The sequence below is a fragment of the Narcine bancroftii genome, chromosome 1 (genome assembly GCF_036971445.1).
Source record: "Narcine bancroftii isolate sNarBan1 chromosome 1, sNarBan1.hap1, whole genome shotgun sequence".
Lineage (NCBI taxonomy): Eukaryota > Metazoa > Chordata > Chondrichthyes > Torpediniformes > Narcinidae > Narcine > Narcine bancroftii.
The window spans coordinates 254,983,916-255,010,825 of NC_091469.1; the positions used below are offsets into that span (position 1 = coordinate 254,983,916).

At 41.3% G+C, this 26,910-nt stretch overlaps 1 protein-coding gene across 3 annotated transcripts in view; it reads right to left on the reverse strand.

The window, feature by feature from the left end:
- Nucleotides 1–26,910, reverse strand: part of prdm11 (PR domain containing 11) — a 165,041-nt gene that overhangs the window by 69,661 nt on the left and 68,470 nt on the right. For all 3 annotated transcript variants that reach the window (XM_069895840.1, XM_069895833.1, XM_069895827.1), the window contains 2 exons: nt 24,134–24,201; nt 21,159–21,346 (listed from right to left, as the gene is read on the reverse strand). In XM_069895840.1, coding sequence (XP_069751941.1) covers nt 21,159–21,346; nt 24,134–24,201 — 256 coding nt within the window. The remainder of the gene's footprint in view (nt 1–21,158; nt 21,347–24,133; nt 24,202–26,910) is intronic.

Sequence of the window (26,910 nt, forward strand, 5' to 3'; positions counted from 1 at the left end):
AAAAAGTCCAATGGCCTTCATTGACCTTCGAAGGATTGCTCAAGGACCCATCCCCCAACCCCGATGGTTGTCGCCGATGCATCTATGGCGAGTGCTGTGGGTACATCCTATCTGGGGTGAACCAGCAAGGGGGTGTTGGCTAGGGTATTCTTTGTTGCGCTGAAAGCTGTGTCCGCCTCCTCAGTCCACGCTATGGTTTTGCTTTCAGCCAATATCATGGTGAATAGTGGTTCCATAATGCATGCTGCTCATGAATCAGTTGTAGAAGTTAACCATCCCCATTAATTCCTGGAGGCCTTTGAGGGTGTTGGGGCGGGCGAACTGGCGTATGGCTGCACCCTTTTCCGCTTATGGTGCTGCCCATTTCACAGTGATAGTATGGCCCAAGAACTGCATGGAGTCTTTTCTGAATTGGCACTTTGCCACGTTGACCGTGAGTTCAAACTCCGACAGACAAGTGAAGAGTCTGCAGAGAATGTCTTGTGCTCCTCATGGTCCTTGTGCTCACGATGAGATTGTCATCTAAATAAATGATCACCAAGTTCAAGTCTCTGCCCACTGCATCCATCTAGCGCTGAAAGGCATGCGGAGGAATTTGAAAAGTCCGAATGGGGTGATAATGGCTGTCTTGCCAATGTCGTCCATGTAGACAGGGATTTGATGACAGCCACACACCAAATTGACTTTGAAGGACACCTTTGCTATGAAGGTTGGCTGTAAAGTGTGGGACTGGGTAGCGGTTGGGTGTGGTGGAGTCGTTAAGGTGGCGGTAATCCCTACAGGGCCGCCACCTACCTGAGGAGTTGGGGACCACGTGTAGCAGGGATGCCCATGGACTGTCGGACCTGCGTACTATGCCCAACTCTTGCATCCTGGAAAATTCCTCTTTGACCAACTGCAGTTTGTCTGGGCAAAGCCTCCTGGGTTTTGCATGGAGCAGGGGCCCTTTGGTCAGTATGTTGTGTTGCACCCCTTGCTGTGGCACGGTGGAAGTGAATTGCAGCCTGATGATAGCCGGGAATTCCTCCAGGAGGCAACTGTACTCGTCCTTAGGAGCGCTCACCGTGCCCACGCCTTGGTTGCGGGCAATGGTAGCTTCGAGTTGAACAGCTTGGAAGGTCTGGGCATGCACTAGGCGTTTGGCTTTCATGTCCACCAGCAGGCTGCACATCCGAAGAAAATTAACCGAGGAGCGATGGGTCCACTGCAGCCAGTGTGAAATTCCACCGAAAATTTTCATTGCCGAGCTATATTTGCACGTTGTGCATGTCGAAGGTTTTGATGGTGGTGTTGTTTGCCACCCGGAGCGTGGGGCCTCGTGACCATGTTTGTGTCTCCAGTGCGATTGGTGGGATGAGGTGGAGTTTGGCACACATGTGGACTAGGAACCGTCAGCTACCAACCTTGTCAGTGACGTGCAAAAGGCTATTGGTGTGGCTATCCGCCGTGGCCGTTTTCCAGAAACGAGCAGGGTTGCCTACATTTTCATGCCTGTGCTCCTCAGCATTGATGATAAAAGCACCAGTTAGTGTTTGGTGCCTCTGCTGGCTTGCTGGAGCACAGTTGCTCGGTTGGGGTGGGGACGCGATACCTGACTCATGCCATCTCATTTTCATGTTTCATGCGCCATAGGACATCTGCTCTGGCCGTGACCTTGCGTGGGTCCGAGAAATCCTCATCTGCTAACAGCGACTGTATGCCATCTGCTCCAGGAAAGCCTACTCAAACATGAGGCATGGCTTGTGGCCCTCTGTTAGCGCGAGCATTTCGTCCATGAGAGGAGATGGTCTTCTAGGCCGTCTAGGTGCATGAATCTGGTGGTGTATTGTCGTCTGGACAGGCCAAAAGTACTTAAGAGGAGCTTCTTGAGAGCTGGGTATTTACCTTCCTCCAGGGGGTTGTGTATCAGGTTGTCCATCCTGGCTGCAGTCTTTTGGTCGAGGGAACTGACGATGTGGTAGAACATTGTCGAGTCGGAGGTGATCTGGCGGAGGTGGAATTGCGTTTCTGCTTCCCTGAACCAAGTGCATGGATGAAGCATCCAGAAGGTCGGTAATTTTATGGCTACTTCATTGACTGCTGCAATGTCCGTGATGTAGAGTCCAGAATCATCTGGACTCAGTGGGGTCACCAACTGTAGTGGTTGCTATAGAGAGGGAGCAAAAGAACGCGACTATACACTGTGAGTCAGTTTCGCTTAAAACGAAAAACCCACACTGCGTCTTATAAGGCAGCCAGCAAGCCCCACCTCTGCGTTGGCGGTGTCCGTTTCTGACCATGAAGAAATCAAAACCTGGTGGTGCCATCTTGACTTGGCTGCTCTGCTCTCACGGCCGTGACAAACACAGAGCTGGTTCACCTGCATCACGATATGTGCCGCCACATTGGCATGTTTTTTTCCAACACTGAGGGACAAAGAACAGCATTTTTCCCAGTTATAATTTACAATTGCTTGATGTTAATAAACTTGAACTTGATCTATCCCTATGTCCTCTCAAGCTCTGACTCTCCTTTTCCCCTCTCTTTCCTTTACCCCAGCTCTGCACACATAGAGCTAAACCTCCACCCACCATCCAAATTAAATCTCATCTTTCCTCTCCTGTCCTCCTTTGCATATCTAATTACCACATTTTGTATGTTAGTCTGCACTTCTCCCCAGCCTTTTAATTCAGGCGATTGCCTGCTTTTTACATATACCTTGAAGAAAGGTTCAGGCCCAAAATGTCGGTTGTACATATTTGTCTCCTATGGACACTGCGAGACCTGGTGAGCTCCTCTAGCATTTGTGTTTTTACTATCTTCAGACCCACTAGTTTTCTCAGCACTACTGCTTTTGTGATTGTAATTGTATCCAGATCCTCACTTCCCATTGCATCTATGGCCTGAGACGTCATCCATTGTGAAGACAGACACAAAATAGTTATTCAAGGCCTCTACCATTTCAATGTTACCCAATATTAATTCCCCCTTCTCATCTTCAAAAGGACCCAAGTTCACTTTGGCCACCCTATACATTTTTTTACTGCTTTGTCTCATTTATTTGTATAATTTATCTTTCCTTTCTTTATTGCTTGCTTAATGGTTCTTTGATGCTTTTTAAAGATTTCCCAACCATCATCACCATCCTGCAACAATATATTCATAATGGCTACTAAATTGTACCCCTTTGTACTGATTTGTGCCTCAAGTTCACCGAGTTTGTTTCAAATACTACAGCCATTCAGATCAAGTGCCATTACCCTTATTCTCTTTTTGGAATCAAGTAATCTTTGTGTCATTTTTAATCGACTTTTCTGTACTCAACTCTTTTTTCTAACTTTTACTTCGGTTTCTGCATTGCTGCCTGGATTCCCAATCCCGGGAAATTCTACTTTAATCCTCTCCAACATGAGCAAACAATTCCCCCTTGGACATTGATCTTTGTCCTGTCTGGTTTGTACTGGTTTCACCTCCCCCAGAACCAGGTCCAAAGACCCAGGAATCAGAAGCCCTCCCTCCTGCAGTCAGGAAAAATAGATCAAGTTTACATTGGTCAATGAAGATTTTGCTTCCTGAACATTTGTGGATGTATTTTATGGATTTTGAGCTGCTGATCACAGAAATCACCTTAAAATATTCCTATCATGTACCATTTTTAGATATAACAATTTTTATGATTTCCTGTCATATTTTAGGTCTACTAGTACATTGTCCACAAAGCAAGCTGTTGTGGTCAGTCCAAGCATGCCTGGACTCAGTGCAGATTCTATGCAAATATTGGCTTAAGCCTGGGCATACCTAGACAGGATAGAGGCAGGCAGGTTCTAAAAGCAGCTCGCATATACAGATGCTGTGCATTACATTGATAATGAGAGGAATAGATAGAGTTGATGTGAATCTCTCTCATTGAGAGTAAGAGAGATGGATACAAGAGGTCATGGGTTTAGAGTTGACGGACAAAGGTTTAGGAGTAACATGAGGGGGAACTTTACTCAGAAAGTGGTTACTGTGTGGAATGGGCTTCCGGGAAAGGTGGTGGAGGCAGGGTCAATTTTGTAATTTAAGAAAGAGTTGGATGAGTATATGGATGGAAGGGGGATGGAGGGATATGGGCAGGGTGCTGGTAGGTGGGATTAGAGGAGGGTACTTGGATAAGTGTGGTCTAGAAGGGCCAAATTGGCCTGTTTCCGTGCTGTAATTGTTATATGGTTATAGACTGAACACACATTGATGGACATTCTTCAGGCAATAACACAGTGAGCTTCTAAATAGCATTTATTGTCTTCAGGAAGATTCAATACACAGAAATGGAAATCCTGGTGTAGTCAGAATTGAACCTGGTGGAAGGTTTCACCAGGATATTGAAATGATGGAAAAGTAATATCAGTGCAACTGGAATCCATCAATGCTGGCCGACTATTGTTAGACACTGACTTGAGAAGCATCAGAGACTGAGTGCAAATGAAAATAAGCTGCAAAACATTTTAGGTCAGTTAAACTAACGCAATGAGTCAGCATTATTATCCAATTAAACATGTTAAATTGAATCAAAGTTAATTTAATGTTTCTCCAACTTCCTAGATGATGTACCAAATCTTAAATTAACTTTGTGTTCATCTTGAAGTTGTCTATCATAATCCCCAATTTTTCTCTGAAAGAAAACATTTTGAAAAAAATTGTTTTCCAGAGTTATTATTTCAATGGGGAAAGATTGCAGCATGCTGTTTTTGCAGAGGGACTTCGCAATGCTCGAACATGAATCACAAAAGGTTGGTTTGCAAATGTAACAGGTTATCAAGAAGGCAAGTGGAATGTTGGTCTTTATCGCTTGAGGGATTGAATTTAAGGGCAGAAGAGATCTGCTGGAACTGGACAGGGCATTGGTGAGGCTGCTCTTGGAGTATTGCACACAATTCTGGTCTCTTTACTTGAGAAAAAGACATACTGGGTTTGGAAGCAGTGCAGAAATTGTACAGAAGGTTGATTCCAGAGATGAGGGGGGTTACTTTTAAGGAGGGATAGAGTCGCATTGGACTAGTCGCATTTAAATCCAGAAGAATGAGAGGAGATTTTACAGAAAGATTTTTTTTTAAATTATAAAAGGGATAGACAACTTAGAGGCAGAAAAGTTGTCTCTACTGATAGGTGAGATTAGAACTTGGGGACATACCCTCAAGATTTGGGAGGGTAGATTTAGATCAGAGATGAAGAGGAACTGCTTTTCCCAGAGAGACATGAATCTGTGGAAATCTGCCCAAGGAAGCAGTAGAGGCTACCTCATTGAAAATATTTAAAGCACAGTCATGTGAATTTTTGCATCATAAGGGAATTAAAGGTTATGGGGGGAAAGATAGAGCCGAGTACACAGCCAGATCAGCACTGATCTTCTTGAATGGCAGAGATGTAACGATGGACCAAATGGCCTACTCTTATTTCTTATGATCTTACATAACAGTTACTAACAATTACCCCCAGCATTGAAAATGCTTTAAATGTCATTTGACAACCTCCGTATAGCTCTATGGTAATATGTTAGAATTGTTGAAATAATTAAATCCTACACTAGTCACATCCTTACACCATTGCTGATTGCACAATTCCACGTGTAGTATTTCCGTTAACACTTTTACAGCTATCCTTTTTAACAAAACCAGCAAAGGAACTGAAAATCAAGATGATGAGCAGTTTCCTTTTTTACAGCTTATTCTTGCATCATATTCTGCAGTTCTCCCATTGCATGTGTCCAGTTCATCAATATTTACAGAACAAACAATAAACCCTAGAATACCATGAGAAATAAGATTAGTTATGCTTTTTCTCACACAATGCACAAATATTTGTGTGACTTTAAAACAGTTGATAGATGTGAGCAAGACTGCGGCAATGTTTCCTGATGTTCTCCATTCGATTATTGAAAAGAGACTAAATTGCCAAGTTAGGCTACCTCTTCATGATTCACAGAGCGATGTAGTTTTAGAATATATTATTTCATAGTTGGTAAGCCTATTTAAATGGTCAGATAATTCATTGGCCTACTTACTCCACAAAGGTACAAACAATAAGTGCAGCTAGCAGAAAACATGATTGTTGATTTTGAGCAGCTTTAGAAACTCTTTCCCAATCATTTCAATAAAGCTGAATATAATAATTTCTATAGTCACGATTTAGCAATATAACCCAGGTACATTTTGCCAAGTCCTCTGAAAAGTTCGAGTCTCTAATTTTCAAACGTCTTTTCTTCTTTACTGTACAAAATCTGTGATTCAATAAGTGACCTGGGAGCCCAGTTTCATGGCTACCAGTAATGCAGCTATGCTCGGAAATCACCGTGTTAAGATTTCAGGCAATGGAAATACACAGTGAGAAATTAAATTTTCTACGAGGGGTGTTTGGGGGCCTTGCACTTTTTTTTAAACTATTCACAGATATGTGTTGCTGACTAAGCCATCCTTTATTGCTATTCCTCAAATGCTGTTGAAACAGTGTTGCCTTGCTAGGCCATTTCAGAGAGTATGTAAGATTCCACCCCATTGTTCCACGTCTTACCCAGACACACGCAAATTGTAGATTTCTTTCCCTGAAGGACACCAGTTAACTCAAAAGGTACTAACAAAAATCCTGCAGTTTCTTAGTGACAATGTTAGCTTTTTAATTCCAGACTTGTATGAATATTTGAATTACGAATATCCAGTGACACAATTTGAATTGACAGAATTTTACAGAACACTCCCTAACCTTGTTGAGTTGAACTGGATGGATCCACCTACTCACAACTAATGTGGTTTAAGGAAAATCATATACTATTTAAAGACTGAGATGTTACAATGGCAGTGCTGCCACTGGTGCAGACAAGGATGGAGCAAGGAAGCAGAGATTTACCTTTCATACATCCTGGCTGTCCCGTACAGGTTGATGCTGCCTCTAGGAGACCAGCAGCATTTGCTCAACCTTTTTCTTTCCACTCACATATCACTTTAAGTATTCCCTATGCCATAGGTGCTCTGTGATTATTAAGGGATTGCTTAAGGTGGTATGTGGGTGGAAAGAAAAAGTTTGAAAACCACTATTTTAATCGTACCTAATTGACTCGTTCTGTGCACGGTTTCATAACTCTGAAGGAAATGGGCCAATGACAATTTTTCTCAGGCAAGATATTTCAGTAACAATTAGGTCTAGACCAGTGATTCTCAATCTCCCCTTCCCACTCACATACCATCTTAAACAATCCCTTACTAATCACACAGCATCGATGGCATCGGGATTACTTAAAGTGGTTTGTGAGTGGAAAGAAAAAGGTTGGGAACCAGTCTTTTACACTGATGACTGACAGAGATGGCAGCACCCATGCTCAGAGCCCAGTCTATGTGTTGCTGGGTCTGGGCGAGCAATGCATCAGCGCAAGGCACCAGAGCAAATGAACATATTTGCCAAGAAGAAGAAAACTAGGAGAGGATCTGACAGGAGATGGAACTACAGCAGTGGACAGGGGACTCACACAAGGCTGCTTGGGACCATCTTGTGGGAACTAGGTATTGGGACCAGGACTTTATGGTCTTAATGGTGAACAGCCTCCCAAAGGGCATCAGGTGCTGACATCTAATTGCATCAGCTCAAATTTATTATCCTATTGCTTAAGTAACCCAATGAAACAGTGTTTTCTGGTCCTCAGTGCAAAACATGCAGGCACACAACTAGACACAACACAAATACAGACAAACAATATATACACAGGACAAACATACATATACAAAAATAAATAAATATTGTTTTGTGATATTAGAGCCTTGGATGGTTAGTGTGAGTGGTTCTTTTGGTCATTCAACATTCTCACTGCCCGTGGAAAGAACCCATTTCTCACCCTAGCAGTGCTGACTCTAATACTCCTTTATCTCTTTCCCGACTGGAGTAATTGAAAGATGCTGTGTCCTCAACAACTTTGGAACAGAGAACACTACCTGCCCTTTGGCCCTCAATGTTGTGCCAACCTATATATTCTTACCAAACAAAAACTAAACCTTCATAACCCTCTATCTTCCTTTCATCCATGCGCCTGTCTCTTAAATGCCCTAATGTTTCACCCCTAAACTTTTCTCCCTTCACTTTGTACAGAGGTCCTCTAGTGTTTACTATTCCAACCAGGGAAAAAAGGTGCTGCCTGCCTATCTTATCTATGCTTCTCAGAATCTTGTAGATCTCCATTAAATCGCCTCACATCCTTCTTTGCTCCAGAGAGAAAAATCCTAGCTCTGTTAACAATGACTCATAAGACACTTTCCAAACCAGGTAACATCCTGATAAATCTCCTTCCACATCCTTCCAGCAATGAGGTGACCAGAAATGTTCACAATATTCTAAGTGTGGTCTCATCAGAGGTATGTAGAGTTGCCACAAGCCCTCTCGATTCTTGAACTTAATCCCTCGACAAATGAATCCCATCGGCCTTCTTAACTATCCTATCAACCTGTGTGGCAACCTTGAGAGATGTATGAATTTGGACCCTAAGGTCCCTCTGTTCTTCCATACCGTGAAGTATTCAACCATTAACCTGTACTTAACCTTCAGGTTTGACCTTCCAAAATGCATTACCTCACCATTATCTGGATTGAATTCCATCTGCCACATTTCTGCCTAAGTCTACATTCTGTCCTGTTGTAACATATGACAACCTTCAACACTATCTACAATTCCTCCAACCTTTGTATCATCCACAAATTTACTAACCCATTCTTCCGCTTCTTCATCAAGATCATTTATAAAAATAATAAAGAGGAGGGGGTCCAAGAACAGATCCCTGCGGAATTTCACTAGTCACTGACTTCCAGGCAGAATACTTGCCATCCACTCTGCTTTCTATAGACATGCCAAGGCTCCAGGGATTCCACGTCTCATGATTTTCTGATCGAGTCTCCATTGGGAGACCTTGTCAAATGCCTTATAAAATCCATCTACTGCCCTACCTTCACTCTTTTTTGCTACCACCTCAAAAAGCTCAATTAGGCTTGTGAGGAAACAATTTACCCCTCTCAAAACCAACCACGCTGCCTATCCCTGAGCCAAATCCTCATAAATCTGTCTTTAAGAATCTTCTCCAATAGTATTCACACCACTGATGCAGGATTCACTGGTCTATAATTCCCCCATTACCTTTCCCTATAAATCATGTTAATGGTTTGGGGGGGGGGGTAGAGTGGGAGAGGGGAGGGAAACCCCAGTGTGATCCTCTCTACCACTCTTTTGGTCTTGTAGATTGACCTCTGATTCAATTCGCTTCAGCAACTGTACCACACTGTGATGCAGCCAGCCAAGTCACTCTCAATATAGAGCTCCTGTAGAAGGTTAACATAATGATGGCCGGTAGCCTTGCCCACTTCAGTTTTCTCAGTAAGTGCAATTGCTGTTGTGCCTTCCTGACAAGCAAGGAAATGTTGTGTGTCTATAAGTCACTTGTTAAATGGACTCTGAGAAACCTTATGCTCTCTGCTCTTGCCACTACCGTGTATTGATGTGTAGTGGAGGGTGGTCGTTCCAAGTCCTCCTGAAGTCCACGATCATCTCTTTCAACTTGTCCGCGTTGAGACTCAGGTTGTTATTCTCACACCATATCACAAAATTTTCCATCTCTTCTCTGTAGCGTGACTCATTGTTGTTGCTGATGAGGCCAAATATCTTTCAGATGCTTGGAATGAATGCCATCAGGTGTTTGGAATGAGGAGCCATGGGTGACTTGGATGCCTTGTGTCCAGGTTCACCGCTGGGCAGGACAGGAAGCAGTATGGTATGGGTTCTGGAAGCACAGGAGGTGGTGGCATTGGAGGTGGCGGAATCAACAGACACCCGATGTCTCTCAAGGAACTATCTTTTGTTTCTCTTTCTCGCTTGATTGTGGCACTGAACCAGTGGCATCTCTTTGTGTGCCTTTCTTCTTTGGCTTGGCTTCGCGGACGAAGATTTATGGAGGGGGTAAATGTCCACGTCAGCTGCAGGCTCGTTTGTGGCTGACAAGTCCGATGCGGGACAGGCAGACACGGTTGCAGCGGTTGCAGGGGAAAATTGGTTGGTTGGGGTTGGGTGTTGGGTTTTTCCTCCTTTGCCTTTTGCCTTTATGGAGCAAACAAAGGAAAGAAAAAAATGTACATGACAAAGTAATTTTGAATCTATAATTTTGCTGCAGACGATGGCCTGTTATGAGTGACCAGCTTTGAGATGTCTCACAGGTCCAAGTACATTCATTTTGCACAACGCTTGTGCCAAACAAAGTGAAAAGCAACTTCAGTGTGAAGATGGAACTTTGTCTCCACAATGATTGTGGTGGAGACTCTTCAAACGCTGTCACAGGCAAATCAACGATAAACAAGGTCCAGTAAGATTTATCTCTTACAAAGCTTTGCAATTTGCTGCACGACTCATTTAAAGATAGCAATAATGGCATTACTGAAAAGCACTTGGTGTGGGGTAATGAAGTTCCTCCAGTCAGAATATATTATACACTGTTGCTTCCATCTATTGTTTAGAAAGAAGAAATGGTGAATTATTGGCTGAGAATGCAATAGTGATAGTAAGGAAGAGTTTCACTTGCCCAAGTTCAACTTAATACCATGAGATTGCATGGCACTCAGAGGAAATTCGAAGATTGCCAGTATACCACTGTGTCTGGTCAATACCCAGCACAAACCTAGAATTCTGTGAACTTAAGCTTTACTTGCCTGCAGGCTAGCTCTCCCAATTCAGACACCAGTTCCAAGATATTCATGGCAGTTAATGTGGCCTCAGTGGTTCTGAAGTTTCTGATTAAGAGGCTGAATGCAATGCCGTATCACCGTACAAGGCAGCAGATTTCCTTCCCTGAGGTACATCAGTGAATTTTTTTTTTTGCTTATAAACACAACAACCTAATCACTTTCAAAAAAATTGCAATAGGTTTGTCAGGTATGATTTACCAAGACCAGTTGTTTGGTTTTAAATCCCTGATTATTTAAGTAAGTGAATGTAAATTTCCAAACTGATGTGGTGGAATTTGAACTGGATGCTAGTTGAAACTTTTGGATTACTAATCCAGTAAATTTCACCAGTGTTAAACTATTCCAATGTTGGATTAACACTGGCTTGAATGGCAACACGAGCTTCAGTTACTATGCACCCATCCATCCTAGCAAACTAAGTCAGTGCAGGCTAATTACTTCTACAGTTGGCAACAACTGAACACCAAAATCATTAAAATATGCAAAGGTATTCAAGATGGTTTCCTAGATCAGTGCATTAAGGAACAAATTAGGGAACAGCTCTGTAATAAATCATTATTCCCTCCAACCCACTGACCCTCAATCTAACTCTTGCCAGGTCTTTACTTCCCCTTCTCTGAGATGGAATGCTCTGTCCTCAGCATAGGCCTCACCTTCATCACCCACACCTCAGCGGGTTCCATGCTCGTGACGATGTCAATCTGTTCTTCTGTTGTCTTTGTGTCTGTTTCAACCATGTTTCTCCACCTCTTACTGAAGATCCTTTTTCTCATCGAAGAATCTTTCTCTCACTTGCAGCTTTATTTCTCCTCTTCAACACCTCATTCTAACCATCGGCTTCTCTGGATCTTTTTATTTCCAACTTCGGCCACGGCATTAACCACCTTGACTTCATCACTTCCTTCATTCGTCAAACCCATAGACAAGTATGGTGCTGTTCTCTACCTGGCTGATGCCAGAGGACAACTCTCAGACACCTCTTTTTACTTGCCCCTTGAACAGGACCCGACCAAAAGACATCAAGCCACCGTATCACACACCATCATTGACCTCATCATTTGGTCATCTCCCTCCCACAGCATCTCATCTCATTGTTTCCCCAACCCTACACTGCCTGGTTCTACCTCCTAACCAAGATCCACAAGCCCTATAGACCCACCGTTTCAGTGTGCTCCTTCCCCACCAAACTGGTATCATCTTACCTCGACTGCACTTTGTTCCCCCTGGTCGAGTCCTTTCCTACTTATATCTGTGATACCTCATATGCTCTCCATCACTTCAACAACTTTCAGGTCCGCAGTCTAGAGCGCTTATTTTCACTATGGATGTCCAATCTCAAACAACTCCATCCCCCTTACTGAAAGTCTCAAAGTCCAATGCGTCTTTCTCAATAACAGAGCCAATCTGTCCCCCTCCACCAGACCTTTCTCCACTTGGTAGAACTTTCTGCAGATGTATAGTGGAAAGTTGCTGACCAGCTGCATCATGGCTTCGTATGGGTGCACCAATACTTTTCAGAGGAAAGCCCTGCAAAAGGTAGTGGACACATCACAGGCATAACTCTCCCCACCATCGAGAAAATATATATGGAATGCTGTCGTTGGAGAGCAGCAGAATCATCAAAGATCCACACCATCTAGGATATGCTTTGATCTCACAGCTGCCATGAGGAAAGAGGGATAGGTGCTACAAAAACTTCTACTACCAAGTTCAGGAACAGTTGCTACCCTTCAATCATCAGATTCCCAAACACCAAACTCAATCAGTGACTCATTTAAGGACTCTTACTTTGCCCACTTTTTATTTTTGAATATTGATTTTCTGTATTGTTCAGTTTGTTTGCACTTCCTTCTTGTTGGTATTTCTCTCTTTTGGATACATATCCTTTCTTGGGTACAGTTTTTTTGCACTTCCGATAAGTAGAGATTCTACCTGGCCTGCAGGGGGAAAAAGCATCTGAACTTTGAACACCACATCCCTCAACACCATTCTGGGCCCCCAAATGGTACTTCCAAGTGAAGCAACACTTCACTTATGAATCTGCAGGGTCATTTCCTGAAACCAGTGCTCCCGAGGTGGCCTCCTCTCCATCAGAAAAACTGGACACAAATTGGTAGATTGTTTCATTCAGCACCTTCACTCTGTCCACTGCAAAAGCAAGGATCTCCCAGTGGCCAACTATTTTAATTCCACACACCATTTCCACACCAATATGTCTATCCATGGCCTCATGCACATACAAACCAAGGCTACCTGCAAATTGCATTCCATCTGGGCACTCTCCTCCCAGACGGCATTAACATTGATCTTTCCAATTTCCATTAAACTTCTCCCCTATGTCTCTCTCTTTCACTTTCCCTCTGCCTCCTTTCCTCCTGCTCCCCATTGCCTTCCCTCTCCATTCAGAGAGTTACCCCCTCTCCCTATTATTTCTCAGCTTTTTTATCTTCTACTCTTATACCTGTATCCATCTATGACTTCTTACCTATTAGCCTCGGCTCCTTCCCTTCCAACATCCTCTCTCCTCACTCCCACCTTTTTATTCAGACACCAGCCGGTTTTTTTTCTTAATTCATACCTTGACAAAGGGGTCAGTCCCAAGACATTGGTTACTCTTTACTTTCTTATAGATGCTGCATGACCTGCTTAGCTTCTCCTGCACTTTTATGCGTTGCACTACAACCCCAGCATCTACAGATTTTCCTGTTTAACTCCAGGGAAACAGATAAGATCTAGTAAATACAGTGAGTACAGGTTAACTAACATTTTACTGTTAAGCACATTTGGTAAAAAATTTATGATATTCACACTGAAGATGGAAGAAGTCTAATTCAATCCAAGTAAACCTACACAGGCAAGACCCCTCAACTCTTCCTCCGGTATATCAATGACTACATCGGGGCTGCCTCATGCACCCACGATGAGCTTGTCAACTTCATCCACTTTGCAGCCAACTTCCACCCTAATCTCAAACTTACTTGGTCCATCTCCTACAACTCTCTCCCCTTCCTGGATCTCTCTCTGTCTCCATCTCAGGAGATGTGCCCACTATCTCCCACAGCTACCTGGACTACACTTCCTCACACCCCGTGCCCTGAAAGGATTCTATCCCCTTCTTTCAATTTCTCCGCTCCACTGCATCTGTTCCCAAGATTTGGATTTCCAGTCCAGATCTTCCAAAATGTCTGTCTTCTTCCACAAACGTGGCTTCCTCTTGACCACAATCAACTCAACCCTCAACTGCATCTCCTCCATCTCCCGCTCATCTTCCCTGGAACCCCCTCTCCAATCAGTCCCCCTTATCCTCATCTATCAACCTACCAGCCTCCACATCCAACACATTATCCTCCGGAATTTCCGACGCTTACAGCAGGATCCTACTACCAGACACATCTTCCCCTCTCCTTCTCTGCCTTCTGTAGGGACTGCTCCCTCCGTGATTCCCTCATGCATTCATCCCACCCCACCAATCTCCCTCTGGTACCTTCCCTTGTAGCTGCAGGAAGTGCAACACTCGCACCTCCCCCCTCACGACAGTTCAGGGCCCGAAACAGGCCTATCAAGTGAAACAACACTTCATTTGTGGATCCGCAGGACTGACTTACTGCATCTGGTGCTCCCTTTGTGGCCTTCTCGACATTGGAGAGATTGGGCGCAAATTGGGAGATCGGTTTGCTGAGCACCGCTACAGTAACAGAGACCATCCAGTAGCCAACCATTTAATTTCTGTGTCACATTCCCATACTCACATGTCTGTACTATCCCACCAAGACCACCCGCAAATTGAAAGAACAACACCTGATTTTCCATCTGGGCACTCTCCAACCAGATGGTATTAACATAGACTTTTCTGGTTTCTGCTAACCTGCTGCCCCCTCTCCATCCTTCCCTTCCCAGTTCTTTTCCCTCCCTTCCCATCACCCATTCATCCCTCCTCTCCTTGAATGCTGCTGTCTCCTCCCTCCCTTCCTTCTCCACCTATCATCTCCTGCCTTTGAGACCACCCCTCCCCCACCTTACTCTTTTGCTCGGACGCCTGTCTACATTTTTCCAGACCTCGATGAAGGGGTCAAGCCCAAAACATCAGTTACATATTTTTACCTTTGCTATATAAAGGACACTGCTTGACCTGCAAAGTTTCTCCAACATTGTGGGTTTTTACTTAATTCAATCCAAAACTGAAGTCTTAAATCCAAGTGAAGCAAGCACAAAAGTCAATGAGATGTGAGTTAGCTATGGTAGACTGGAAAGTTGCATTAAAAGGTACGACAGAATGAAGAGATCACTAACATTTAATACGTAGCCTACAAGTCACACATCCCCCTTAACCGCAAGAAAAACTAAACAAGAGAAATGACTCATGGAAGTTAAAAGTAGTATTAGGTCAAAAAGATAATATTTAAAAAGTTGCCAAAAAATGCAATGAAAGTCTGAGACTGGAAAATTTTAGGAATTCAGCAGAGGTCAATTGATAAAGAAAGAGAAAGTAAAATCACAATTGGAACTTGTGGAGTCTATGTAGATTTTTGAAAAGGAAATCATATTTGAAAATTCAGTGAAGATTTTTATGGAGTTGCAGTGAACAGAAAAGACCAAATGATATAGATTGCAGATGCTGTAATCAGGAGTAAAAGCAAATCGCTGGAGGAATGCAGCAGGTCAGGCAGCAACTGTGGAAGCACAGGAATAGCCAACACTTTGGGTCACGATATCAAGGTCCTCAAACAGGGTCTCAACTGGAAACTCTTGCTATCCCTTTGCCTCCACAGATGCTACCTGACCCACTGAGTATTTCGAGCAGTTTCTTTTGTTGCAAGAGCAACAGTAAGACCTTTGAGAAGGTACCAGCGGTTATTTTTTTAAAAGCACACAAGTTTGGAGGTAGACATGAGAGTGTATAAATATAACACAGAATTAAAAGACGAGGAATAAAAGTCATTTTTGGGATGGGAGACTGTTACTAACAGGGTGTTGCAGGGAGTTTTTATTTTAAAATGGCGGCAGACTGAAAAATGTTCACGTTCAGAGGCTCTGGGCAACCTTATGCAAAGATCTCAACTTGTTCCATGTTAACATGCAACTACAGTAAGCAAATTGAAAGGAAAATGGTATGTCTGCCTGTGTTGCAGGAGCATTCAAGTACAAAGGTGAAATGCATCCTACTGCAATTATATCCAGTCCCGGAGACACTGGACACTATATACTGTATGCAGATTCAGGCGAGTACATTTGCAAAAGAAAGAATGGAAAAACAAAGTTTGTCAGATGATTTGGTGTATGGAGGAGGGGGGAGAAAACAGGTAGGTGCCCTTAAAGTCCATAATACATTCTGTGAAATTGTGCATTATGGGTGTTGCACGAACACCATATTATATACTTAGTAAAGCTATATGGGATACTGGTGTGTACCTGTTAACTTTTTATTTGTAATTAGAGATCAGTGAGGCGACCGGCACGGGGCTGTGAGGAGAGAAAAGGACAGTGGGGAGAAGCTAGGGCAGTGGGATCAGTATGGGGACCGACATGGGGCTGTGGGGAGAGAGCGGAACTGTGGGATCAGTGTGTGGGGACCGACACAGGGCTGAGGGGGGACCGACACAGGGCTGAGGGGGGACCGACACAGGGCTGAGGGGGGACCGACACAGGGCTGAGGGGGGACCGACACAGGGCTGAGGGGGGACCGACACAGGGCTGAGGGGGGACCGACACAGGGCTGAGGGGGGACCGACACAGGGCTGAGGGGAGAGGGCGGGTCAGTGGGATCAGTTTGGATATACAATTTCCTATTGCTAGCAATTGCTTTTTCTTAATTGCTGTTGACTTGTTCGCAGTAACTGAATAATTATAGGACCACATTGCCTGTAGTGCAAGGAAGAAAGATTTTGGAAAAATGAACCTTCACTCTCTAAAGTTTATAAATATGATAGGCAATTTCCCTAAAACAAAGCACTTATGGGACTTAAAAAGGAGTCATACAAAAAAGATGTTAGGCAACAACAGGAGTACATCGTTTAGGACTGAGAAAAGAATAAATTTTAGGGTAGTAAATATTTAGAAATCTCTTCTATCCAAAACAGCTGTGATGGCTCAGTCAATGAATAAATACGATGAAGAGTTAGATAGATCTTTCAGTAGTAAAAGATTTAAAGAATGTGGCAATACAGAAAAGTGGTGCTGAGAGAAAAGATCAGCTAATCTTGGGGAATGAGAGAGCAGGCCTTTTTATTTGCTAAGTCTTCATGCAGCACAAAGTGGTTTGCTATCTGCATTGTGCTCAATGGGTGGAGTTAATCGCACATCAAGAATCTCATCCACTTTTGCAGATCAATCATAGTTTTAAGTGGCCACAGGTCTGACAAAAACCATGTTGAATTTTATACTATCACTTTCATGCACAATAGTTTGGAAGACCTTATAAGATATACTATACTCTTTGATTCAATTTAAAGTGTGGAATATTGTTAAAATGGCAATGAACTGAGTTTCTTTACTTTGAACTTGAATACTTTTTCTGACTGGCATAAACTTTGATTGAAAAATAACTTGTATTTTCCTATTCTGTTACACATTTAACATCCACTAATATATTCATAATTACACCAGGTTTATCAGTGATTGAAGCACTATGTAATAAAGACATTTGAATTATTTTAGTATTTCAGAGAATTGATTCCAGTCTTTGTAGAATTAGTAGTGCATTAGATTTTGCTGTCGCATAGAAATAACAACAGCAAAATCTATAAGAGTTTGATTTTAAAATGCTTTGAGAAATTGACACATGATGCTCCAAGCAAAATAACTGCGCAATATTTCTAATTGAGCCCCCAAGGATCAGAATGTTACTCATTCAATTCAATGAATCTTCGTGAAAAGTGCAGTTTTTATTTGTGCAGTGAAATTAATAACATCTTAAAATAACCTCTTGCACCCCATATGTCCCACAACATTGACCTCTTATTCCTTTTCAGTGTTTTCTCCAATATCATAGAATACCAAGATTAGAAAAGGAATGTGTTTTTGCAATTTTCCACTCCAGTATTAAATTAGTACATTTCTATACTGAAGGTACTTTGGCTAACAAATATCACTATATATTGCATTGTGCTCTAACAAAAACTTAACAAGTAAAGTCTTTGAAATGCCTCATGATTAACTCACATGGCTTGACTCAACTTGTATGTCTGACTTCGTTCGTCAGTATCCAAAAAAACATGCTTCAATGCAGCATTAAATACATGAGGTAGTAGTCATCGTTACATTCCTGTGCAACTCAGAAAAACTGTGAAATTCTCAACCACCAGTTACAGCAGAAACCTTTTTAAAATAAATGATAGGCAACTTTCATACCTTAACTGACAGCAATAAGAAAGGTTATCATGTCAATCTGGACAATACCCATGATAATGCTCCAGGGAAAATAAGATATTAGGAGTACCACTGTGCTCAAAATAAACAAAATTTTAAGTTGCCAAGCCTCTGATAGAAAAGTGCATTTATCTTCAAAAACAATGATCAATAAAAAGTCTATTTTCAGGGATAATCCTATTGCATACAAGTTCTATTATCAGGCTGACTAATCAAAATGTCAATAAAAATATATTCTGTAAATCTATTTGTTTTACAAAATAAGAACAGTAGAGGATAGGATACTCACCAGCTAAATACGATGCTGATTTCTTGAATGAGGTGAAATCTCGTATTCATACACAAAGTGACTCTGAAGGGACTCTCATTTCCTTCTCTTTCTCTCTTACTGTAAGGGGCACCAGGTGATACTAATGGCGACTCTTCGTCTGCCTTACCACAAGCAGAAGGCAATTTTGTGTAATATTACAATGTTCTGTACTATTACATGACAATAAAGGAATCTTGAAACATACAGTACTCAACATTAAATTATTGAATACTGTAGGAAATGCATTCAAGTTGTTTCACTTGTACAAAACTCAACCCCACACTTAAAACTAAAAATAACTTTTGCTAATTTACAATGAAAATGTAGCTTACACTTCTTTCAGGTTTCTTTCCACTAACTTGGGATTTAGTGGGTTTGCTGTACTTCCTTGGAGCCATCATCTTTATTCATACAGTAAGCCCTCAAAGTCCAGTTAAATCAAGGACATCAGCCTGCATCATTGACTCTTGCCCATTTTTGAATAAAATTAAAGTGCAAAGTTGGCAGCTGCATAACCTATGTCGAATAACACAGCTGCCTCTCTGCGAATTGGAGAATTGTATCAAATGCTGAGATAGCAAGAGCCCAACTAATTTTATCCTCCTTGTGATAATCTTCAGAGTTTTGATATTTTCTTTCAGTTTCTTGAAATTTATTATATTTTCTATCATTTCTGCATCACTTTGAACATGGGAAGCCTCAACTCTTTGATCAATTCCACCCAACGTTCTGTCTCTTTAGCACTGGGATGTTGCACTAGGTTTATGAAGGAAATGTTCTGATGCATAGTGCCAATTTCACTAATTTTCAGCATCAACCTTAACACTACCCAATTCTTCAGCAAAGATCAGTGAAGGCTGCAATTTTCTCCAAATCCTTCTTAAAGTTTTACTTCTAACTGAACCCTAATCGCAGGAAGAGAATACACTTGCTATCTTCCATTTTTCCAAAGTGTCCTTTAATGGGAGGCACAAATATGTGAAAGAACCAATAATGAAAAATTTGTTTGTACATCCACGCAATTCTTGAGCCCTGTATGAGCTACAATATAAATTGCACCTTTAAGGTAAGGTGATTATTATGATCTATCACCTTGCTAAGGAAATTTTTCCTGTACAGCATCTCACAGGTTTAATGATAACTTTGCAACCTATGGTTTAAATTATGTTGGGAAACAAGATGTTAAAATACACTCAAAAATGATCTCTGATGGAAACAATCTATACCCAGCAAGGAAACTCTTTAAGTTTTCCAACTTTTCTAATGCTCTTTAATGGCAGACACAAATATATGCTTGAACCAAGAGTGAAAAATTTCTCTGTCCATCCACTCAATGCTTTAAGCTCTGTATGACACTGACAAATGCTTCATAGCTTTGAATACTTCAGGCAATTTATATTTACCAATCACCAGAAGATTTACTCAGTTGTTGCGGCTTTGGCAGAGTAGAACAGTAACTTGATCCTTGTTTTGCTCAAACCTAGCACTCATTTCATCAGCACCCGCAACAAGAGCAGAAGGTGGCAAACTTCACCAAAAGAGGCCCATTTCATCCATATTGGAGACAAATCAAATTCCATCCCAATTTCACAGAAGGAATTGCCAAATTCCTCAGCTGCTGCATAATCCACTCGTTTCTGCTTAGCCAACACCTCCATTGGGTCTTACTCCGTGACGGAGTTTAAAGCAGAAAAGCCAGTCGACAGAAAATGCACATTGTACAGTTAGGCCCACTGGCTCATCAAATTTTTTAGCCTTTTCAATAAGCATCCCTTAAGGATGTCTGAAGGAAACCCATTTGTTCAAAGCACTGTCTAGCTAATATCATTTAGGTTTGTGTAGAGTATGCCATTTGTCTACCAACTCTTTCAGAGCTTGCATACAATTAAATTAACTTACTTTTCTGGGCCTTAATATCATTTATGGCAGATTAGCCTATATTGTATTTCTTCAAAGTGTTCTGATCTTCTAAAGTCTCCTGCAGATTTCAATCTTATCATTGAGGAATCAACACCATTCTCTCATTGAAGATTATTTATTTGATGCCATCATAGGTGATTTCATTGATATTCTTGATAAACAACAAGACAATGCAGATAGAGGACACAAACTAAGAGGACTACTGGCATTATCAAAATTACAGAGAGCATTGAAATTGAGTATCATTATCACAGTACCAAAACATGGTCCTACCATCGGCATCTGATACTCTGGTCATACGTTGGTTTGTTCTGATATTAACATGGTTCATGCAGATAATGAAGTATATCAAGAGATTCCTGAAATACCAGTTTCTGGAGTTTGTTGAATCACAAAGCTTTTGTGAGCTATTCCATATTCACAAGAGAAATCTGCAAGTATCTCACTTTGGAACAGAGTTCAGAGGCTTCCTTAAATGTATCATCTTAGGTTTCCATAGGATTTTGAAAAGCATCACTTTTAATGCATTAAGAATGAATTTCAGTCTATCTCATCCATTTAAGACATGCAATTAATATTCTATGAACAAAAGTTCATATACCCACAATCTGGCATTGATGTTAGATTTTAAGACATGGTGAGAAAAATGGAAGAGTTAAGCGACCTTCAATGGGAAAATAAAAAGGCACAGACCAAAACAAATTCTGAATTGGAATTCCTATAATCCTCATTTTCCAAAATTAAAAAATAACTTTAATTCATCTTATAACAATGCTAACCCATCAAAATGTTGATGATTAATGATTCCAACTGAATCAGTGCATGTTCACTCACAAACCACTTACCAGGTTGGAGGCTTCTGTCTATGGTGTCTTGTGTAGTTGCATGTAGACGTTTCATATACTCTTCACTATACCAGACTCTCAGCCTCTCTCCAGGGCGAATGTCCCTACACACACGGAAGTAAATTTTCTCTTTGTGCTGGAACGCCATAAGATTCTGTTCATTCTCTTCTCTTGATATTACTACATACCTAAAGAAAAAATATATGATCAATGCTTCAAAAATACAAGATTCCATCCTAGATAAGAGATTCTGAATTTTGGATTCTTAAACAAGGTAGAATTTCAATCCCAACTACAGACGTTTGTAAATCTGGAGTTCCTTTAGCACTCGGGTCTGGCCAATTCAATTTCAACAAGGATACTGCACTGAAAAATGTTTATGGGCAACAACAACAAAAATCATGTGGATACATCCATGGAACTATCCAGGCTTGTATAATCAAGTTAAATTTATAAAAATAGTAACTAAAGATGGATTGGATATACAGAGACCTCATTATGTTTGGAACAAAAACATTTTTTCCTTTATCTGTCACTGTGCTCCACAATTTTAAATTTGTAATCAAACCATTCATGTGATTAAAGTGCAAATTCTAAATTTTATTCAAGATTATTTGTGTACATTTTGTCTTGACCATGTAGAAATTACAGTACTTTTTATACAGAGTCCCCCTCATTTCAGGGCACCCTAATATTTTGGACATAGCAATGGTATGTAGATTAAAGTAGTGATGTTTAGTACTTTGCAGCATATCCCTTGCATGCAGTGACTGCTGGAAGTCTGTGATTTATAGACATCAAGTGTTGACTATCTTCTCTGGTGATGCTCAGCCAGACCTCAACTACAGCAATTTTTAGCTGCTGCTTCTTTCGGGGGCTTGTCCTCTTTATTTTTGTCTTCAGCATATAGAAGACATGCTCAATTCGATTTGGAACGGGTGACTGATTTGGCCATTCAAGAATTTTCCAGTTTTTAGCTTTGAAAAAAAAATTTGTTGCAGTAGGTTTGGGATCATTGACTTGCTGTAGGATAAAGTGCCATCCAATGAGTGTGGAGGCATTTGCTCAAACATGAGCAGATATTTCTATACACCTCTGAATTCATTTTGCTGCTGCCATCAGCAGTTACATCATCAGGTGTGTCCATGACCAGGACATAACACCCCCACCACCGTGTTTCACAAATGAGGTGGTATGCTTTGGATCTTGAGCAGTTCCTTTATGCCTAAACACTTTGCTCTTGCCATCACTCTGATACAGGTTAATCTTGGTCTCACCTGTCCATAACACCTTTTCTCCAAAATTCTGCAGGCTCTTTTAACCATTTCTTGGCAAGCTGTGATCTGGCAACCCTTTCTATGGCTAACTAGTGGTTTGCAACTGGAAGTGTGGCCTCTGTATTCAGTTCATGAAGTCTTCTGCGGACAGTGGTCATTGACACATCCACACTTGCCTCCTGAAGAGTGTTTCTGATCTGTCGAACAGAAGTTTGGGTTTTTTTCTTCATTATGATGAGAACTCTTCTGTCATCAGCAATGGAGTTCTTCCTCGGAATACCAGTCCCTTTGCGATTACTGAGCTCTTTTTTCTTAATGATGTTCCAAACAGTTAATTTTGGCAATCCTAAGGTTCAGTGATGTTTCTTACTATTTTATTCTTGTTTTTCAGCCTCATAATGGCTTCTTTGACACAACCCTGGTCCTCATGTTGAAAACTGGCAAATACAGACTCCAAAGGTGATCAAAAACTTTGAAGCAAGCCTAACTTTCTTAAAACTGTACCAATGAAGCAATTAAACATATCTGAGTAATTGCAAACATCTGTGAAGCCAAACATTATGGTGCCCTGAAATGCGGGAACTATTACAAAAAGTGCTGTAATTTCTTCATGATCGAACCAAAATAACCTTGAATAAAATCTACAATGTGCACTTTAATCACATATAAATTGTTTGATTACAAATGTAAACTGTGGAGCACAGGGCAAATAAAGGAATAAAGTGTCTTTGTCCAAAACATTATGGAGGGCACTGGAAGGATGAAACAATGTTCCTGCAAGATTTGGAGATGCATTTGCTGGCACTTGGCTGAGTGGCGCACCAACAACCTTGCACTCAATGTCACCATAAACAAGTTGATTGTGGAACTTAGGAGGGAAAAACTAGAGATGTACAATCCAGTGATCATTGGTTTGGGGGGGGGAGGGGGGGGCGGGCGAGGGAAGGAAATCAGAGTTGGAGAGAGTGAGCAAATTTAAATTCCTTGGAATCATCATCTTGGAGGACCTTTCCTGCATCCAACATACAAATGTCATCATGAAGAAAGCACGTCAGCGCCTCTTCTTTCTCAGGAGTTTGTGGATGTTTGATATGACATCGAAAGCCTTGGCAAACTTCTACAGATGAGGAGTAGAAAGTGTTCTGACCAGATACATCACAGTCCAGTATCTGGACATCATTGCCTCTGACCGGAAAGCCCCACAAAAGATATATCACAGGCAAAACTCTCCCCACCATCAAGAAAATCTACATGGAACACTGCCCTCTGAGAGCAGCAGCAATCAAGGATTCACACCACCCAGGACATGCTCTGTTCTCACCGCTGCCATCAGGAAAGAGGTATAGGTGCCACAAGACGGGTACCACCAGGTTCAGGAACAGTTACTACCCCTCAACCATCAGATTCCCAAACAACAAACTCAATCAGGGACTCATTTAAGGACTCTTACTTTCCCCATTATTTGATATTGAATATTGATTTTTTTTATTGCACAGTTTATTTGAACCTCTTTCTTTGTTTACATTTCTCTCTTTAGTATATGCATCTTTTCTTGAGTACAGCTTTTTCCCTAATGATAAGTAGAAATTCTGCCTGGCCCACAGGAAAAAGAAACTCACGGTTTTAGGTGATGTACTCTGACAATAAATCTGAACTTTGACTTTGGAATTGAAGTTTTGACCAGAGCCCCTGACTCACCTCATCCAATTGGCTTTGGTCTCATCTGTGCCATCAATGGACTTGTACGTGTTATTTTTGCCAAGTATCTAAAATAACAATATAAATTAATAGAGCTTGTCAATGAAATAAACGAGATTTCATTGAATCAGAAATTTTACATCATGGAAAGAGACCATTATCTAACATATCTGAGCCTGTCAAAAAAAAGTTGCCCCAGTTAATTCTGCCTTCCAGCATTAGTGCCACATCCCTGCAAGTCACAACTTTTGAAAAATGTGATAAGTTCTACTACTATTCCATCCCCTGTCCTTTCAGGCATCAATTGTCAAATTCAAACTACCCTCAGGTGAAAACAAATTGCTCATCTCCTCTAATCATTATAAATCACTGCAAGTCTATTTCCCCTCTTTTTTAAAACTCTCAGGTAAGAGAAAACGGTATTTCACATTTTTAGTCTAAGCCTCACTCAGCTTTATATATCTCAATTTTTCTTCTTCAGTCTCCATTGCTCCACAGAAAACAACTGCAGCCCATCAAACTTTCCTCATCAGCAGGAGCTTGGAACAATGACAACACAGTTGTAAATCTCCTCTGCACCCTCTACAGTGAAAACACATCTTTCCTGTAATAAGTTGATCAGGATTGTGTATAGTATTCAATCTGTGGTCTACCTAGACTTGCATACCATTCCCACAAAGCATTCCATGCCTTTGTGATATGGAATAGATTTTTAACCTATTGTTTTGCCACCTTCCCATTTATTTGATACTCTCTTGATTGCTTCCTCCAATACATTTGTTATGCATTACCAGTGTAATTTAATGTACTGTAATAATATTATTGCCACAATCAAATTTACAAATGAAACTGTATAAAAAGGCTATTATTGGCTATGAAATTAAAATGGTAATGCATTAAAATGGTAATGCATAACAGAAATCATAAGGTTGCTACAAGTTTTATTAATAGTTCAAATTTAATTTTTTTTTAAATTTAGACAAGTGGTTCCCAACCTTTTTCTTTCCACTTGTACATCACTTTAAGTAATCCCTATGCCATTGATGCTTAAGGTGGTATGTGAGAGGGAAGGGACGGTTGAAAATCACTGGTCTAGACCCAAATGTTACTGAAATATTTTGCTTGAGAAAAATTGTCATTGGCCCATTTCCTTTGGAGTAATGAAACCATACATATAACGAGTCAATTAGGAACTATTAAAACAGTAGTTTTCAAACTTTTTCTTTCCACCCACATACCACCTTAAGCAATCCCTTAATAATCACAGAGCACCTATGGCATAGGAAATACTTAAAGTGGTATGTGAGTGGAAAGAAAAAGATTGAAAACTACTGATTTAGACATATAGCATGGTAACAGGCCATTTCAGCCCATGAGTCCGTACCGCTCAATTTACACCCCATCAACCTTCACCCCGGAACATTTCAAAAGGTGGGAGGAAACCAGAGCCCCCGGAGAAAACCCACGCAGACATGGGGAGGACGTGCACACTCTTTACAGGCAAAGCAGGATTTGAACCCCAGTCTGGTCCCGATCACCAGAGCTGTAAAGGTGTTGAACTAACCGCTATGCCAACCGTTCCTTTAACACATCACTCTCTCTGTCCCTTAACTGTACCAACAGGATTGGAACTTGTGCAACAGAGCTCACTGGAGGAAAACAAAACTACCGACATAACACCACCAACCAAAACAGCTCACTAGAAAAGGCTTTCATGGGCATTCTACTATATCAGAATCAGAATTAGGGTTATTGTCATCAACATGTGTTATGATAGTTGTTGTTTTGCAGAGCAGTATTGTGCAGAACAAGGTGCAAAAATATTACAATTTCATAAATTAAAAAAATTAAATAACTAGTGCAAAAAAAAGAAAAAGTGAGGTAGTGTCCATTGGTTCACTCTCTGTTCAGAATTCTGATGGCGGAGAGAAAAAAGCAGTGCCTTCAGACTCCTGTAACTCTTTCCTGATGAGAAATGAGAACAGGGCATGGCCTGGGTGGTGAGGGTCCTTGTTAACAGATGCTGCTTTTTTGAAGATGTCCTTAATGGAGTGAAGACTAATGCCCATGATGGCGCTGGCCGAGTTTACAAACCCCCGTTGTTTGTTCCTGTCCTGTGCATTGGCACCTTCATACCAGACAATGATGCAACCAGTCAGAATACTCTCCAAGGTAAACCTGTAGAAATTTGCATGAGTCTTTGGTGACATACCAAATCTCAAATCCTGACAAAATATAGCACTGGCATGTCTTCTTTATGATTGTTTCGACACGATGGTCCCAGGATAGGTCTTCAGAGATGTTGACACCCAGGAATTTGAAGTTTCTTTCCTTTGCACTGCTGACTCCTTGACGAGGATTGGTTTGGGTTCTCCTGGCTTCCCCTTCCCAAAGTCCACAATCAATTCCTTAGTTTTACTGATGTTGAGTGCAAGGTTGTTGTTGTAACACCTCTCAACTAGCTAATCTATCTTATTCCTATATGCTTTCTTATTGCCATATGTGATTCTGCCAATAATTGTGGTGTCTTTGGCAAATTTTTAGATGCCATTTGAATTGTGGCTAGCCAGACAGTCATAAGTGTAGAGAGAGTAGAGCAGTGGGATAAGCATGCATCTTTGAGGTGTGTCTCTGTTGATTATCAGTGAGGAGGAGATGTTGTTACAGATCGACACTGACTGTGGTTTTCCGACGAGGAAGTCAAGAATCCAGTTGCAGACGAAGGTACAGAAGCCCAGCTTTTAAAGCTTGCTAACCAGTACTGAGCTATAATTGAT